The following is a 19,257-nucleotide window of genomic DNA, read 5'->3' as shown; positions in this document are numbered from 1 at the left end:
CAGGAACAGATGGTAGTCACTGTGCGCCAGATCGGGGCTGTACGGAGGATGATCTAGAGTTTTCCATTGAAAAGATGTGATGAGAGCTTTGGTCTTATTAGCCACATGTGGACGGGCATTGTTATGCAGTAAAACGGTGCCCTTCCTCAACTTGCCACGTCTTTTGTTAAGGAGTGAACGGTGCAGATTGTTCAATGTCTCACAATAAGCTGCTGCATTGATTGTCTCATTACGAGGCAGAAATTCCACAAGCAATACTCCTTTTCTGTCCCAAAAAACTGTGCACATGACTTTCCGAGCAGAAATTATTTGCTTAAACTTAACTTTTTTGGCTGAATCTGAATGCCGCCATTCCATGGACTGTTGCTTTGATTCTGGTGTGACGTAGGGCACCCATGTTTCATCGCCAGTAACAATTTGGCTTAAGAAATCATCACCGTCGTTGTGGTACCTCTCAAGGAAAGTCAATGCACTGCCTAAACGTTTGGTTTTGTGTACATCCATCAACATTTTCTGTACCCAACGTGAGCACAATTTTCAGTAATTCAAGTGCTCGGTCACAGTGCTATACAAAACGCTACGAGAAACATTAGGAAAGTCAAAACACAATCGTAAAGCGTTTGATTTCTGTCGCCTTATTGTTCACGTCCTGCACCAAACTTTCATTAACGACTGAAGGACGCCCACTCCGTTGTTCATCATGCACATTTATGCGGCCTTCTTTAAATGCTCTCACCCACTTTCTTACCATACCATCACTCATAATGTTTTGTCCATAAACTGCACAGATCTCACAATGAATATCGATCGGTTTTAGGCCTTTAGCACTAAGAAATCTTATAACAGCCTGTACTTCACAGTCGGCGGGACTCACGATTATGGGAGGCATCTTAAACACTCAGTAAACAACGTAAACAAGGAAGAATCTGACTAATGGCGTCAGTGCGTAGGCAAGAGATGTAGGTACCCAGTGTGCATGCGCAGAACGACGACCGCAGCGCTGCTACCGCGGTGTGGCAAAACGGTACTTACTTAAAAAAAAACATGCCTCGTATATATATATATTAAATAAAAGGTATGCAAATGTTTTAAAAAAAATTAAAAAAACAAGGTACTTGTTACAAAGTGGGAAAGTTTCTAATATAATAAATGAGTATGATTTTTATTATTTGCTGCATTAAAAAATTTATTTTAAGTTATAAATAAAATTTAAAATCATTGTTCCATAAGATTTCAAAGTTAAAAATTAATTCGAAAGGGAGAAATTGAAAAATGACATGTGGTCGTTATAATTTATTGAAATTTTTTCTTAATTAATATGGTTCTTTCAGAGTTCTGTTTGCTGAAATTTCTGGCTCTTTGTCATCCGCTGTTGCATACTATGGGAATGAGACTCACCGTATAGTGGATCTCTCGTACAATAAGCACTTTACAGAGATCTCCCAGAATCCAACTGGAATTGAATTGAAGAAACATCTTGATGAAAATGGAAAAATACCAGCATGGGCTTGGCCTGCATCATTGGTAATCAGACTTACTATTTCATTTCACTCATATAAGGTTCTCCATTTTCTCAATTTCAACTCCACCTAATATCTTGTTCAAATTGTTAATAAAATACTTTTTATTCATCCACTCAACTTCAAATACAATTTTTGTTTAAAACTTGTTGTGGATGGATGTTAATACAGTATTTTTAAAAAAAATATTAACTCATTCATTAAATAGGGATGAGTGTAAAATGAAATGGAATTTTCTGATAGGTTAACAGGGTGCGTAGCGTTTGTAAAAAGTGCTTAAAGGTGCTTTTTTGGGGGATTTCGTTTTTAAAAGCTTTTAAAGGTGCTTTTTTCAGTTAAAAAGTGCTTTTTTCCGAATAATTTTTTTCTTCCCTTCAGTGATATCTGGTGGATCCCATGCATTTCACGAAAAATGGGGAGTTGCCTACGTAATTGTTGGGGAAAATGTAAACAAATAGAAATGTAAACAGTATTTTCCTCTTGGCTGTGTCACTTCCTGTGGGAAGTTGGGTCACTTCCTGTGGGAAGTTGGGTCACTTTCTAGGAGAAGTTGGGTCACTTTCTGTTATCTCAGCTAGAAGGAAGTGGGTGTTTCTGTTTTTAGTTAGTTATATCTTTGCTTTGGTTAGAGGATGTTCCTTCTCTTATGTTATGTTTAGAAAGAGCTATGTGATGTTAAAGAGTTATGTTTAGTTTATTTGAATGTAGTTTTTCTTACTTTATATTTAAAGATTTATATTCAATAAATATAGTTGTACCTTTTCCATGAAGTGAATTTTTGAGTAGTAATAGATGTCTTCAATATATTATACTTAGTAAGCTGGCTCCTATTTTTCAACAGTAATCATTCACGCGGACTTCATGTCGTACCCACGTTATGACTTGCGCATGCGCACACACTTCAGACCGAAACCAGAGTGCTCCAATTCCGATAGAGAATATCAGATCCTTATGAAATGCTTTTCTTTTTAATTTATTTTAATGTTATTCTTGTTTATTTTGTTTTATTTTACTTCTAACACTTTTTTTGATGTAAGGGGTAAGGGTACTTTTGTTCTGAGTTCAGGGTCAAGACGGTCAAGTTGAATTCACTCAGTGATGTGGGAAAGTACTGATTGTTTCGATTTACGCCCGTTTCTTTTTGGGTTTTTTTTTTAAAGTTTTTGTTTTTCAATAATGTCATTGATTGAATATGAATTTTTTGAGTGCTTGAAAAGTTTTTAAAGTGCTTATTTTTGATTCAAAGATTTGGCTACGCACCCTGGTTAAGTGTTAGTCATTGCTTTAAATTTTATTTTCACATATTTTAAAATTAACATCAGTTATAATTTCAAATTTATAGCTCTATTTGAAGAACAAAAAAAAAGTTTATTGCTCACATTTAAATATTTAGTTATTTTATATTCACTGTGTCAGATAAATTCAATAAAGAACACTACATGGTAGCATGTGTGGTCCATGCCCCCAAATTTATAATTTTATAGTTGGCTGATACCACACACCTTTTTTTTTCTCCTTCATTTTTCTTCCTTCCATTTCCTACAATTAGTTCACGCTCTCCCTATATCTTGTTCAAATTTTCGATCGTTGATAAAATACTTTTTATTTATCCATTCAAGTTCAAATACATTTTTTATTAAACTTATAGTGTCTGACACTCGATCTTAATACAGTTTTTGCAAATATTAATTCATTAATTTTAGTTTTATATGGGAGAAAATTTTTTAATTATTTAATAAAAAAAATAACTGAAATTAAATAAAAATTTTTCTTTGTTGACCTTAAGTAGGAATTGAAATTTTTTCTTATATTACTTTATTTGTATCAAAATTATTCATCAATGAGAATAAGTTAACAAGTGAGAGCTGCTTATTTTTAATCATACCTGCTGAAAATGGGTTTATTTATACATATATTCTACTGGACCTAGCATTAATTTAGAAATTGATTTTTCAAAAATAATACTAACCACTTAATATGCCTTTATCCTGAAATGAAAAATGGATCCCCCTATTTAACTAGTGACAGCTGTAATTCTCCTAACAGGTATTCAATGTTTATTTTCACATGCTAAATCGAATAGATGATGAATTTTTTTAAAAGGACTTAATTCATGCAGTTTATGAAATCTAATTCTACAATTATTTTCTTCACTACAATTATTCTCTTCACTACAATTGCTATTTTTATTATAACCTAAGAATTTTTTTTAATATTTATCGTTATTTAAGGCATCCGTTTTAGCTTTTGCCCTCTAAGATTTTAAATTGAAATTCTCACATAGTTTATTGCTAAGCAAGCATGCATTCTTACTTAATGTTGTTGCTTGATTACTTTTTTGACTTTTTTCTTAAATTTTTATTTATTTTTCAAATAGCAATTCCCCAGCTACAGCTTTATGCAGCTCTGTTCTGTACAATAAGTTTAAGTCAAAAACTGTTGAATCTACTTGAATTTTTGTTCAATTCGATAATTGTAGGATATTCTACGAGAGTCTTCAATCATCTCTATGTATTATGCATTCTAAACAAAAATATTAATATAGTGTTCATAAAATTTTTTTTCCTAAAGCAAATATAATGGCTTGAAAGGTTTCAAAATGGACTACTTATTAACTGCATTTGCTCTAGCAAAATGAGTTTTTAAAATTTCAATCAGCTCAGTAATTTTTACTAGCTAGAAGTAAACCTGATCCTAGGCAATTACGCAATAAATTCAGGGTTGTCACAGGCAATGCGTCCATTTGCAACTATTTTCAACCTGATGTGACTATGGCACCTTTTTTTCCCCTGAAAAGCTAAAAAAGCAATTATTTTCAGGAAAAAAGACTATTTAATGACTTTTCTGTGCTTCTAGTTAAGTTTTTTTGTTAAGCATAAATTGGGTTGACAACCTGCGGCCCACGGCAGCTTCTAAACGCAGTAAATTTTTTTCTTCTTAATAATCAAAAAATTTTAAATTGCAAATTTTAATCATTACTTTTAAATGCACTCAATTTGAACAGATTCCATTATAAATCTATTTTGTTTCTTTATCTCTTTTTCAACGGTTATTACTACGAAATTCTGCACGATTTTGGAAAATCCAGTTTTTAATAAGATTAATATTACGATGCGTGAATTTCGAATTTGAATTATCACTTTTCCCTATATATATATATGCAAAATTAATTATTTAAACTGAAAATTTTTGAGAGTTTTTTTTTTAATAAAATTTTTTTTTTAATGATTTCTAGTAATTATAAGTATTTGATTTTCTGCAAATATACTAATTTTTTGATGTAAAACTTTAGTGATAGGACACTATTATTTATATAAATATGATCATATTTACCACCTACTTTAAATAGATCATGGTATATGACAATTAAGACATTTATTTAAATTTTAGTCATATTTTTCTTCTTATTTAGGCTACTATTTTCATAGTTTTCGGTTACTATTTCCTTACTTCAGGTTACTGAAAGTAGCTATATTGTTATTTTTTTTCCTCTGTGGCTACCCTGTAGATTAGAAATTGGAAAAAAGTGTTAGTGCTGGTAATAAATAAAAGATTCATCTATATAATGAATGTTAATTTTTGATAAGTTTGATTTAATATTAACTAGTAAGTCACCTCAAATATATGCATTTTGTGAAATCCTTTCATTTTTATTACCATCTTTCTTTCAATTACTTTTTGTAAAAAAAAAGACCATTTGGAGCAATAAAAATGAAAATTGTTTTTTTTTTTAGGTTGGAGGTAAAGATGTGAAACGTTTGGCCTCTAGAATTGGTGATGAATTAGTGGATGCAATGCATATGATTGCTACTATTGCTCTAGGCACTCCTATATTTTATAATGGTGATGAATTAGGAATACCAAATTATGTCCCTAAAGGGGGTGAGGTAAGTATCTTGAAACATTTCTGATGTGTGTCATTTTTATAAAAAATTTTTTAAGTTATGATACACTGGTCAATATGCAAGCAAGGGTTTTGAAACCTTGCTTGCATATTTGATTTGTTGATCGTGTGTGGTTTTAAGAAGAAATTCTGGCAAACCTGGAGAAATTTGTAGTCAAATTAAAAAAAAAAGAAAAACTTGCTGTTAAGCTTTAAAATTAGTTATATAGATATACAATGTATTTTGATATATATGTATACCTGCCAAGTCTCCTGTTTTTTTAACAAAGACTCTTGTATTTTACTACTATCCCCTGTCTACCCGTATATTTCTCAAATCCCGTCTGTCTACCCGTATATTTGTTAAAATAGCATGAAAGGATATATACTTTTCAACACATTGCCAAAAAGACACAGGTTTAAAGAACTTGGGAATTTTCTTATGTGTGACTTGAGATGATCTTAAAATCTTTACACGAGGATGACTCAAAACATTCCACTTCAATATAACTTTTTGACTCTATTATCAGGATTCGTAGTTGTCCTGATCTTTCTAATTTTCCTGATTTTTTGTCCTTATTTGCCTTATCACCCTTTCTGGTTTAAAAACTATCTTTTTCAGTGAATTTTGAGGCAAGACTTTCATTTCCTTCTATTCTTAAAAGCGTTTGTCAGATTAATTGTGGTTTCATTTTAATTGAATACAGATTATTTAAATCTTTTTTTTATTTCTTTTAGGATGAGTTATAGTTCTTTTATTTAATTAATGAGTTTTATCTTTAGTTTTCTTGAGGATGAGTTTCTTATTTTAAGAATTTTTTTTTTTTTTTTTTCATGGCGAAGGATTAAAAATATTAAATTTTAATCGTTTATTTTTATGCTTGTCTTTTGATGATAAAAAACATATTTTTGTTTTATGTTCTATTTGAAATATTTTAATAAATATGGATTAATTTTAATTAAATATGAATTGTTTACTTATTACTTTCTTTTTAGAATGGTTTTATAATATAGTGGTGTTAATGTTTTTTTTTTTTTGTAAAATTTTCTTTTTATATTTGTATCACTCAATTATGGTTTGCTATTTAATGGGTGCTTATTTTTCCCTTAATCAATGTTTTAATAGATGCTAATATACAGTAGGGAACCGATTATCCGGAACGATCGGGACCATCGCTATTCCGGATAACTGATTTTTCCGGTTTTCTGAATCGCTGTAAAAAGCAGTTTTTTTTATTGTTAAACCCAACTAAAAAAAAAACTTTTTGGAAATAATCTTAAAAAGAAGAAAAAACGATGAAGTAATACACTAATGATTATTTCCGAAATGATGGTAAGGTAAACATCTTTCAAAAAAGAAAGAAAAATACAAAAATCTTATGAGGAAAAAAAAAATTTTTTTTGAAAAAAATGGCGGGAAAATTTATCGAATTTCATTCCGGTTTTCTGATTTCCGGATAACGGGTTTTGTACTGTATTAGATTTTAAATTTTTGCTGCATTTTTGTTTTAAAAAATGTTCTTATGTTGATTAAATGCGTTTTAGCTTCACTTGTACACAGATAATTTCTACATTCTTATTGGTATTTTTTTGCCAAAAGCTTTGTATTTATCAATTCTTTCTGTCAAATATTGCCGAGTAAATTTCTTTGGTGTTATTTTTCCTAATCACATTTTTTGACAATTCATTATTTCTAATCAGAGTTGACACCATTTAAATCTTCAGATTTTTTTTTTAGTAAAAATTAATTATTAATCTTTCTTAGAGTTGCTATTTTATTTAGATTTTTAGTTCACATTCTTATTGAATATAAATTTTGAATTTTTTTTAAATCATGCATTTTACGTGTACCAGAAAAACTGGGAAAAGTCTGGGAAACAATTTCTTTTTGAGTGTTCTTTTCACCCTGTAGAATATTTAAACTTTGCTGGAATCTGCTAATATAGAGATTCATGTTCACATTATTTAATATCAGACATAGATTTTTCATATTTATTAAAAGTTACACTTCTCAAAGTGTATTCACACCATTTAAAAAACTTATCACAATTTGTATTTACACCATTTAAAAATCTAACACAACGATTTGTTTTTTTATGTTTACATTTTCCAATCAATATCTTGATTCTTATTTGTGCGTTTTTAAAAACTAATTTTGCTATTCATATTCAAGAGTTTAGAAATCCAATGTCACGATTCTGATTCACAGGTTTTTAAAATCCAATATTGTGATTTACATTCCTGCTTTTGTAACATAGGTTTTCACATTTCTGCATAATTTATAAGTTATCTCCATTCTTGTGGGAACTAAGTTTTTTATTAAATTAGTTACTGCAAAAGTGTGATATTCTTCTGGGTAGTCAATTTAATTACAAATCTTAGTTCAAAAAATTAAATTATGTACGGTATATAAAATGATTCTGAGTTTTTGTTTGTAAATGTTTCAGGTTTTTTCACTTTGTGTGTGTTATAACATCCAATTATCTTTGAATGATCAAAAGATGTACTGTAAATTTCTTACTTTTAGAAATTGTTTGGAAGCTAAAGTCTGCTTATAATTTCTTAAAATCCTAATACTTCTCTTATTGTCAAGCATTAGCAATAATTAATGAATGTCATGAAACAAGACAATAAAATAAAAGTTGAAAATTAAATGTCGAAATATACGAATTGAAACACATAAAAAGAATAATTTATAAGGAATGTATTTTTTTGAACTTTTGATTATGAACTCCCCACTGTTCAACAGATTTATCATTATTAGAAGACATTTTTATTTGCATGCCTTGATTTTACATTGGCTTATGCAAGAGTTTCTTCAATTTTGGGAATTTCCAAGTAAAAGAGAATACTTTTCAACTAATATAGGGATCGGAAATATTGGGTAAATGCTTGATGCAACATATTTTTTCGTATTCATTTATGCTTGCAAAAATGTCTAAATTTAATAGTTCTACCTTAGGAACACGGTCGAAACATATAACTTTACTGGATTGTTTGAAACTGTTTGGAAATTCAGTCATTTTATGGAGAAATTTTTTTTTTTTTACATTATGAAATTTTTTATACTGGCGAGTTCGGGGGTCGTTAACTTGTTAATTATTTTTTAGCCAGATCCAGTTACACATTTTGTGGGGCGGAATTTTTATAGTTCCACTATTTCATCTGATTGTGAAATGATTGTTCCTATTAATACAGTAATTGTAAGGAATTTTTAAATGGTGAATTGAGTCGTAGTGACTCAGGGGATACAGCGTTTGCCTTCCAATGAGGTGAACCGTGTTGGAATCCCCCTCGGCTCGCTGCGACCACGGAGCTGACTTAAGTATCCTCACTGATCGTGAGTTAAGAGTTCTTTTGCCATCAGGCTAACTGTGCTAGGTTTTCATGGTTTTCCTCTCCATGTAACACAAATGCGGGTTAGTTCCACCAAAATGTCCTCCAAGAAGACAAAATTTCGCCTGATACTTGATCCAGAAGTTCCCTTGTCTTCTGGATTGGGTTCAAAATGACAACGCTTTGGAGTCGGTACATCAGTAGTCGTAAAGCCTAAAGTTGGATCGACTGTTCAACGCCATTTGTAAAATACGATGGAGTATTGAGGCGTCATCCACTAAGTTAAGTTTGTACAAAAACATGAAGCTGCATATTCACTTTGTTTTCGCTTCACGATTACTGAATTCCTACTTTAAAACTATTTACTAAGAAAAGAGTCTTGAACTTTATTATAAATTTTGGTATGAGGGAATATATATAGTTACTAATTATTTTCATTCTGATATAACTATATAAATTTTCTATATATTGATTACGAACTACTGTGAGTCCAGTGTTTCTTAAATAAAGTTATGCTGAATTCTGTTAATATTCTGTTCTAAACAAAGTAATTCTGAAATTAAAGATAGTAGAATTATTCTTTCAGGATGAAATTTAATTTGCCTTACTGCAGTATAATAAAAGCTTTCTTTTCTTTTTTAAAAAAGTATTTTGTTTTTTGTCGATAGTCGTAAAATATGTCGTGAATTTTATTATGTTTACCTGATTGTCCTGTGGTGAAGTTTGTATTTATTATTCAAGATTTGCATGCTTGTTATGACTCATCTTGCCTAAATGTTTCCTTTGGAGCACTGCCAGAAAATCAATCAAGTGTCAAAATAAATGAAGCTTTTATTGATCTAAAAGTTTTTTTTTTTTTTTTTTAAATGAAAATTATAACTGTTTTTCCTTATCTTGAGTCATTCTTAACAGTAGGTTGCTCAAAGAAGTCATTTTGACAGCTTTTTAATGACGCAATTTCTTAGAATTTTGTGATTTTTTGTACAACATATAAATTTTTTTTATTGTTAATATTTATTAACTTGTTATATAACTGTAAATAATATAAAAACTATTAAAAATTTTAAACAAATTTTTTACGCATTAGTTATTTTCTTACAATCCAGTCATTTTGACTGCTTTTGGGCAATATATTGGTAAGTTTCAGTCTTTCTAGTGTTTTTGCTTGAAAATAATTATTTATTATTTACAGCTCTCTACTTCACAAACTGTCATGTTGTGGAATAATCAAACGTATGCTGGATTTTCTTCCGTAACTCCAAAATATCCGGTGCATGTAAATTACGAAACGATGAACATTGATGTAAGTAACTCTTTTTTAAAAAACAATATTTTTTTCTGCCTGTTCATTTGTTCCTGGAATTCAAAACTTTTGCTTTCTGTGTATTTATCATCCCTCTTCTCATTTATCTGCTACTACAGCACATGATAGTGTAGTACTGATTAGTTTAAGAAATAAGTTTATAAGGGAAATTTCTTATAAATACCTTAAAATCAGATTTATTTAGGTGACTCTATTATTTGCTTTTAACAATGAAGCAAACTAAAATTATTTCCTTATGAAGTTGAAATAGATGTTATAAACACACAAATTTCTGGTCTGATTAATTTTATGTAATAGTATGTTTTCTTCAGATAAACTAAATACAGTCGAACCCCGCTATAGTGAACCTGGGATATAGTGAACACTCGGATGTAGTGAACTTTTTTAGCGGTCCCGTCCGTATTCCTATTTAAATAATGTTATTTTTAACGCTTATAGTGAACAGCTTAGAACTTGGAAACTCGGTTATAGTGGACTCAAATTTCATTTCTTTAAATATCTTTTTCAGTCCTCCATCTTTAAACTTGTAGGTGTTGGGACTGAAAATGAATGCATTCCTATAAAATGTGTCATATTACTCTCCTTTATGCTTATCACTTTTAACTATACTGTAATAAATGTCAAACAGATCATTTATCTTATACTCCCCCCTCCCTGACAAGCCTCGCTTTATCTCTTTTCCCCAAGCTTGCTCTACAACTAGTTAACTTGGCCACCTGCTGAATTTTTGGAATTTTCTTATCTGTTCAAACCATATTCTTTACAAATCACCCCTTGACAATCAAGAAGGGGAACAATTTAACTCATTCTACAGCTGCTCTCTTCATATTCTTACATTATCTATTTGAGACAAGATTTTTATTTCAAAAGCAGTGAAAATGGCAAATTCTCTAAAGAGAAAAGCGTTTTCGATAGAGGACAAAGTTAAAATTGTAAAGCGTATTGATGATGGAACCAATCAATCGACACTGTGTAAGGAATTTTCCTTGTCAAAATCTACAGTTTCAAACATTTGGAAAAATCGAAGTGCAATTCTTGCGGCATACGACAAAAACATGGTTTCATCGAAAAAACTGCGTGGAGCTGAAAGAGAAAACGTAGAAGATGCTTTGTTAAGATGGTTCGAAATCTTGTTCAAAATGTAAAAATCTTGCATTCTTTGCACATTGTAGATAAGAAAATTGATGAACTCAATTTAAAATCAAATTGTGTTCAATCAAAAATCACAAATTTTTTTCATAAAAAGTGAAAATAAAACTAATATTTAGCGACGTAATTACTTTTTTCAACAATTTTTGCTTTATTATCTGTTAATTAGTTAATAATTTTTTAAATAACTTATGCAAAATTGCATTACTAAGTGGTTCACCAATCGAAGTATCTGGACAAATGTCGACGAATTTGCAAAGCTATTTTATGAGACTACTTTTATGTGCTCGAATGGAAGGTTAGACAGATTTAAAAAGCGGAATAACAGAAATTCAGGAAAATTATCTAAGAGTCTGGAAGTTTTTCCATATCTGATGTTCAGGACTGTTCATCAGCTAAAGATTACTATTTTTTTTTTTTGTATGTAAGACAAAGAGTAATGAAAAATAACACATTTTTCGCTACTAAGTAATATTTTTCAGTCATTTATTTGAACAATGTGTAATAAAAGGGGGGAGTTTGGGAACCATTAGTTAAATTGCCTGTGAATATATTATTCATAGTGAATAGTGTGTCTCTTGAAGGTTCACTGTATTAATTTTTTCATTAAATTGAATGAATTAATTTGAGTTTTATGGGGGAGAAATTTTTTTTATTTTTCTATTTAGATAATGAATTTTTATGAAAGTTCTTAACGATAGAAAAAACGTATTGCTGTTTTATATTAACTGTGCCATTTCAGAATCCATTCTTTACATAGTTGTTCATTTACTTTAGGGAACGCGCAAAAAATTATATTTTTTCCTTTTGTTCTTCTATCAGAATTTTTGCAAGTTACAATCGCGCAAACTGGTATTTCGTTAATAGTTTTAAAATATTGTAAATTCACGGCAAAAACTGAGGAAAGTCATTATAGAAAATAACAAGAGTTTTAGAATATGTCACTAAAAGAAATGCTTCAATATTAGTTGGAGCTAGTATGGCCGAACGCTCTGTTCTTGAAGTAAAAGTGCGAGCTTTGCGCCAAAGTGACTTCACTAGAGAAAATTGGAGGATTGACTCGGCGAGAGTTTCTTCAAAGGAGTGAAGCAGCCCTTCTATTCTATTTAGCCCTGTAGTTCAGTAGCTAGTATTTAAGTTTAATTGAATATGTTTTTTTTCTTAATGATAATAGATTAATTATTGCCAATGTAACTTAAACTTATTTGTGTTTCAGAAATAGAATAAACTGATAAAACCTAAAGGGAAACATTATCATTCAATGTTCGATTACATTTAGTGATCCTCTCCACTATTTACGGATATTATAAAAATCTCTTTTTTATGACAGAACAGAAACAGCTTATTACAGAAATTATAAAAACCCATGTATTTTATGTTGGGATCATCTAATAAACTGCTTGAATGTGAAAGTATAGACACTGTGTTGACATTTCAAATTGTAAATAAATACTGGTTTTGAGGAATATTATATAATTGGTACTGGTTATTTTTTTAAGTAATCTGGTGTATGCATACTGTTCTAAAAATTGACCTGATTTTTTTTTTCTCTACGAGGTCGGCAAATAGATATATTACTTTCCATGGAAGAGAGTTAGGATTTTTTTACATATTGGAACCTGAAGTTTACATTTTATTCTTTATTATTTTTGGGAAAGGTAACACGTGATTATTCTAAAAAAAGTTAATTTTTAGTCATTTGTATCATAATTATAGTCTTTTGTAGTAATTTATTTTTATTTTTGGTTGGATATAGACCTGATTCAAGCTTTTTGTGGAGTGTGTTTGGATTCAAAAGTAAAGTGCTAACTCTATGATTTAACTTAATATAGATAGTAAGATAAACGCAAAATGTAATTACATTAGCATCTTTAAACAATGCTTGTTTATCATGATAAAATAGACTACTTATGCTATTAAGAATTTCTTACGGTAAGTGATGGGTGCAATTTTAAATGTTTGTCTTTATAAACACAAGAATTTGTTGACATGAAAAGTTTAAACAACGAGGACCCTAATTAAATTTCTCACCCACATTGAAAAAATTAAAACTGATCAGTGAAATGGTATGGAGCAATTAAAAGTTGATTAATTTGGAATTGTGTATACATCATGGTGCACAGCATTTTTAAAATGTGCTTATTTTCCTTTTTTGATAGCCCTTAAAGGTGCATTTTTCATTGGAGGTTTTTAAGAACAAGGATGTGATTCTCTTGCGGATTTCCGCTTTTTTTTCTCTTCAGATTTTTCAATTTTTCCCGCTAATTACAGCGGAAATTTTTTTTGCGCAAGTTTAAATATTTTCTGAGGAATTTAATTTTCTTCGGAGCGAAAGTATTCAAGTCTCCCTTCCTCCCTTTGAAGTTTCTCTAAAAATCATATCCTTGGGATAAAACTGGTTGACCGGGATGAATACAGGGATGAGATTTTTCAGCGGATCTTTGCTTTTATCGCTTTTGCCTCTTGGATTCCAGCCTTTTTATCAAAAACTCCGATTCTCTAAAAGTTTCGTTTTTTTTTTCTGGTTTTCAAAGATAAACAGAAAATTTAAACTACGTCCTAGCTGCTAACCCTTCCACATTTTTACTTATTTTAGCTATTTTCTCCGCTTTTACAAACAGAAAATAAGATTTTCCGTATTTTTATCTGTCCGCCGGATAGCTCGTATTTTTGTAATTCAGACGTTGCTGCTTCCTGGTGTGAGCAAACGAGGAAAAAAAATTTAGGTGGAATTGCGATGAAAATATTTGCTCATATAATTAATCTTGTAAATTTTTATTTATTATGTCTAAACATTACAAACAAGCCTTTTAGAAATCCCAAATCCAGACTCTGCAAATATCTCGATTCATATTCATGAGATTCTAATATAAATCATCGATTTTCGTATTTACCTGATTTCAAAGTTGCGCATTTTGATTCTTATTTACGCTATTTAAATATCGTACATTATGATTCTTATTTACGAGATTTAAAAATCCAATATCGCTATTTGTATTTACGCGCTTTTAAAACCTTATGTAGCGATTCGTATTCACGCGAGCTTAAAATCCAATGTCGTGATTCGTTTTTGCGGTTGTAATATCAAACATTGATTTTATTTATACGTGCCTTAAAAGTTATGCATCGTGATTCGTATTTACGAGATCTAAAAATTACGAATCATGATTTGTATTTTCGCATTTTTTAAATTCGATATAGAGTTTCATATTCACGTGATTTAAAATCCTCATATCGGGATTCATATTCTCTCAATTTAAAATCATGCATGTGATTCATATTCATACAATTATAAAATTAATTATCGGGATTTATAATCACATGGTTTACAAGTTTAAAAATCGCTCTCTTTTTTTGTCAAATTTGTGTGTGTATATATATATATAAAATTATTCATTCAATCTTGGATTTCCTCTTTTTTACTTTCTGACTGCTCTCATCCCTGTAAGAAGTGCTTAATATTCCCTTTTCGAAAAATTAGTTTTTTTTTTTTACTACAGTAGAGAACCGATTACCCGGAACGATCGGTACTATTGCTATTCCGGATAACTGATTTTTCCGGTTTTCTGAATCGCTAGAAAAAGACGTTTTTTTAGTGTTAAACCCAACTAAAAAAAAAAAAAANTTGGAAATAATCTTAAAAATAAGAAAAAACGATGAGGTAATACACTAATGATTATTTCCGAAATGATGGTAAGGTAAACATCTTTCAAAAAAGAAAGAAAAAATCCTAAAATCTTATGTGTAAAAAAAAAAAAATTTTTTTAAATTGCGGGAAAATTTATCGAATTTCGTTCCGGTTTTTTGGTTTTCGGGTTTTCTGATTTCCGGATAACGGGTTCTGTACTGTATGTCTATTTTCTCCACTTATTATGCAAAAGTGTGTTTTTTAACATTCTATTCAACGTTTTCCCAACTTAATCAACCACAATCCATTTCGGAGTACCCTTGGCTCGTAGCTTATGCGAGCGCCAATCATTTTACATGTTTGATAAAATATTTGTGAGATGGGTTCTGTGAGATTTTAGCACTCTCATATGCAATTCTGCTGCATTTTGAAAGATATTCCCAATTTCAAGCTTCATTTTCCACCCTTTCAAATTGAGCCGAGAAAGTTTTAATTATTTCATGGTGGCTAATGTAATGAAAAGAGTTCTTTGTCAGAAACCAGTTATTTTATCAATGATCATGTCAATTCTTTGAAAATTATTTTGCATTTTGTTGTTGTATATAGTGCTTAAAAAGTACTTAAAAGATGCTTATTTTTTGTTGAAAGATTTAGCTATGCATCCTGTACATTTATCAAATTGGTTACTTTCTTTTGTGAGTTGTGAAAAAATGGATTATCCTTAGCCTTTTAAAACATAAACTTCATATCTGGTTTTGTTTTGTTTTAAATCTCTTGTGTAAAATTTCTAAAAATAGATTGTAATGTTATTTTTAACAAATAATTTTTTTTTTCAGAGTCAAGAAAACAGCAAGCAATCCCATTTAAAAGTATTACAAAAATTGCTTTCTCTGCGAGGACAACCTGCCCTCAGTTTTGGAGATGAAGAATACCCTCTGGTCACTGAAGAAATCTTCTCTATGATGAGGGTTCGAAAAGGTTCACCCGGCTATTTAGTGGCCATCAACCTGGGTTCAAACTCTACTGTCATAAACTTCAGTGGAAAATCCAAGCACCTCCCGGAGATGGCGCGTGTCGAAATAAAAAGCACCGCTATAACGGATGGATTGCTAGCGGATGGCGAACATCCAAAAGTTTCTTTAAATAACATACCACTGGGCTCTAAACAATCCGTCGTGTTTTCGTTTGTACCAGTCTTTAATTAAAGCATGTTTTTATTCACTTAATTTTTATGTGTTGCTTTTTTTCTCAAAGATCTGGTTTACTTTTGAATGAATTTTTTGTTTTTTTCTTTCAATTATTAATTGTTCCTCTGATTTTATTAAGATACAAAATTGAATTATTGTTATTGAACTGTTAAACTTAGAATCACATGATTGTTACCTTATTTTAGCAGGGTGTGAAGTGTTTTTAAAATGTGCTTAATTTTCTATCTTTGGAAGAAGAGATTTTTTCTTTTCGATTCAGAGATTTTTTTCTTTTCCGTGTCGATTATCGTCATAAATTGCAAAAAAAGAAAATCATGATTTTCACAATTTTCTCTGCAATATTTATCAAAAACTGGTTATTTTATAATTATTGCGTAAAGTTTTTGAAAATGTTTTTGTTTTTTGTTGATTTTATGTTAACTTTTAATGATAGCAAATAATTTTTAATACTGCACATATTCTAATTAAAAAAAGAAAATTGGAAAAAGATTAAACATATTTTTTGAGTTCTTAAAAGGTGCTTATTTTTTGTTGGTTATTGACGAAAATCACTTAATCTTATAATATAAAAGAAAATATCTTGATATTGCACAATAAATGAACAATATCACTGCATTTTGTATCCAATATGTCAAATTTATAATGCAACTGCAATTGAAATAAATTGTAAAAAAAATTAGATGTGCAGTTTTGATCTGAAAGGAATGAGTTTTCCAATCAATAATAAGTATGAAATCTCATTTTTATCAATGTAAATGATATGGTGTGCAATTATGCAACAAGTATCTATGCAGAGTTCTCCCTAGAATTAAAAAGGGCGCTGCCTCTCAGAAAAGGACACTTTTAAGTTTTAAAAGGACTTAACACTGTAAAAACTTATCAAAATGTGTAATTTGTAATTACTGAATTTGATCCTCAACACTTTTTTAATTACTTTCTTTTATATGCATCTATATTTAAAAAAATAATTATCTTTCATTAGAAATTTATAAAAATGATATAATGTTCATATTTAAAGATATGAACGTTTGCAAAATGCATAAAAAATCATAATTTTATATGTATGTTAATATTTGAACTTGGACAGTACATTCAATTAGCAGTTCTTTGTATAAAGGTTATTTTATATGGAGTTTTGTGAGAAAATTTTAAATTATATGTGTCTTTAAATGAGATCTGATTGTATCCAAATACGTAGAACCATAGATCTGATTGTATTCAAATATGTTTTTATTTCCTTGTCTTTGATTAATTAGCATCAATAAACGCTTGCTTGCAGTTTTTTCTTTTATTTCATAACTCATATTAGTCTTAAAATTCACATACGTATCTGCGCACCTGGAAAGTTTTGGATTTCAGTATTGAACAAAATTTGTCATGAGTTTAACTATTTAAAAAAAAAAATCATGAAAAGTCATGGATTTACTAATTTTATCTCTCCCCATTTCATGGTGTTCGGAATATCTGAATTTGTAACAAAATCCCCACTCACAGTCCTATTTGATTAAAATATAAAACGTTTTTTTCGTTTTCTTTACTTTAAAAATTATGTTCTTTTAAAGAATGAAAGAAAAAAAATATCATTTCTAGAGCAAATTATCTTTTAAACTTCTGGATTTTCAGAATTTTTATTATTATTTTTTATTTTATCAATTTAAAATTCTAGCTGAAACAAGTCAGTCATTGGTGAATTTTTTTTATTCCGGAATGAGAACAGAAAAATCTGGAGTATTTTTTCCCATTCTGATGAACAAGAAAAGTATCTTTAGAATGTAATTCTGCAGAAAAAAATTATTTGCTTTTGTATTTTTTTTAGCCATTTTATTCCTTCAACTCTTTCTTTACTCCTTTTTTTTTTAATTTAAAATCTATAAATATGAAGAGTATAACAGTTATACCTATCATTTCAATGAATGTTATTATGATGCTTATTTAAATTTATGGTTGCGTTTTTGTGGGAGAAAATAGCAACTTCGTTAAGTCATTCTTGGAATGAGTCATGAATTTGAAAATCTAAAATGTAGCCGATATGTAACGAAACAATAGAAGGTGTGCTTATGCCCCATGAAAGTTCTTTTTTTTTGTTTTTGAAATTCAAATACATAGGGCAGCGTTACTTTCACAGTTGAAGTGCCATTCTTTTGCATGCTAATTCGGAGACGAACCTGATTGGATTGTTTTAAATCTGTTTCACCAATCGTGTTCTTCCCCCTTAGCACACAGTAAGAACAGTCCCTTAATCACAAATTGCTTACTTTATTTGCATTATGTACTAGAGCTGCAGGAATTAAGTTTATTGAATAAAAATTTACAAGCGTCTGAAATAATCGAGTGTGCTTTGATCTTCTCTTTTAATCCTATAAAAGAGATTTTTGAAAGCAACTTATTATACTTGGATCTGTAAGAGCAACTAGGTGAATTTTTATTTTTAATGTGAATTATGCCACTAATATTTTAATTACGTTGTGTCAGTGGAGATTGAAATCATCGCCAAGGTGACATAAAAATTAATGCAACTTTAGAACAACGTCTTTTGCTGTGTGCACATAAAGAAAAGTTAAGTTTTGTTTTCATCTGAGAGTGATAATTTCTTTTCAGGAGCAAAATGCCTATTTCAGTTAATTTTTGGACAATCTAATATGGATGATCAAATAATTATTCCTTATTACCAGTCATTTCGGTCACAATAGTGTCTATTAAAATGAGCATTTGAGTAAATATAGTTTGTCTATGGTAAGAACACCCGCCACTATGTCTGAGGCAGTCTGCTGCTATGGAAACATGAATAGCGCATTTCAGGGAGGGTCGATCTCTTCACAGTAGAGTGAAGATAGATTCCCTTTCTCGCCGACATGAGCCAAAACCTACTTAAAATAGTTATGCCTCGTTACCATAGTCTCCGTCAGGGGTTCAGACGAACGACTAGGGGAGTTCTTACTTTGGACAAACTATTTTTTTGTGATTTCTGTTTTGATTTTTAATATAAGATTTTTTTTTTCATGTTTTTGTTAAGTTATGATAAAAGTAGAGTAGAGTCGCCAATAGCCCATTGTGCAGCTCTAGTGCGACGTAAAGTAACAACAGCAAGATTTTGAAAAAAAATTTGAGTTTTGGAGAATAAGATAATATAAACTTTAATTAAGTTTTTGAAGCTAAACAAAACTGGCCTCTATTCAATATGAACTTAGAAATTAATATATGCAATACAA

The 19,257-nt window shown here is 29.9% G+C and overlaps 1 protein-coding gene across 1 annotated transcript in view; it reads left to right on the top strand.

Moving 5' to 3' along the window:
• LOC107457414 (amino acid transporter heavy chain SLC3A1) overlaps window positions 1-17,326 on the top strand; it is a 31,292-nt gene extending 13,966 nt beyond the window's left edge. Inside the window, exons 7-10 of the mRNA XM_043057922.2 lie at window positions 1,332-1,524; window positions 5,255-5,407; window positions 9,932-10,042; window positions 15,677-17,326. Coding sequence (XP_042913856.1) covers window positions 1,332-1,524; window positions 5,255-5,407; window positions 9,932-10,042; window positions 15,677-16,045 — 826 coding nt within the window. The 3' untranslated portion in view covers window positions 16,046-17,326. The remainder of the gene's footprint in view (window positions 1-1,331; window positions 1,525-5,254; window positions 5,408-9,931; window positions 10,043-15,676) is intronic.
• The last annotated feature ends 1,931 nt before the right edge of the window (window positions 17,327-19,257 follow it).

Source organism: Parasteatoda tepidariorum, chromosome 1 (genome assembly GCF_043381705.1).
Source record: "Parasteatoda tepidariorum isolate YZ-2023 chromosome 1, CAS_Ptep_4.0, whole genome shotgun sequence".
Classification (NCBI taxonomy): domain Eukaryota; kingdom Metazoa; phylum Arthropoda; class Arachnida; order Araneae; family Theridiidae; genus Parasteatoda; species Parasteatoda tepidariorum.
Note: the sequence above shows the minus strand (reverse complement) of the source record. Positions and strands in the feature narration are given on the sequence as shown.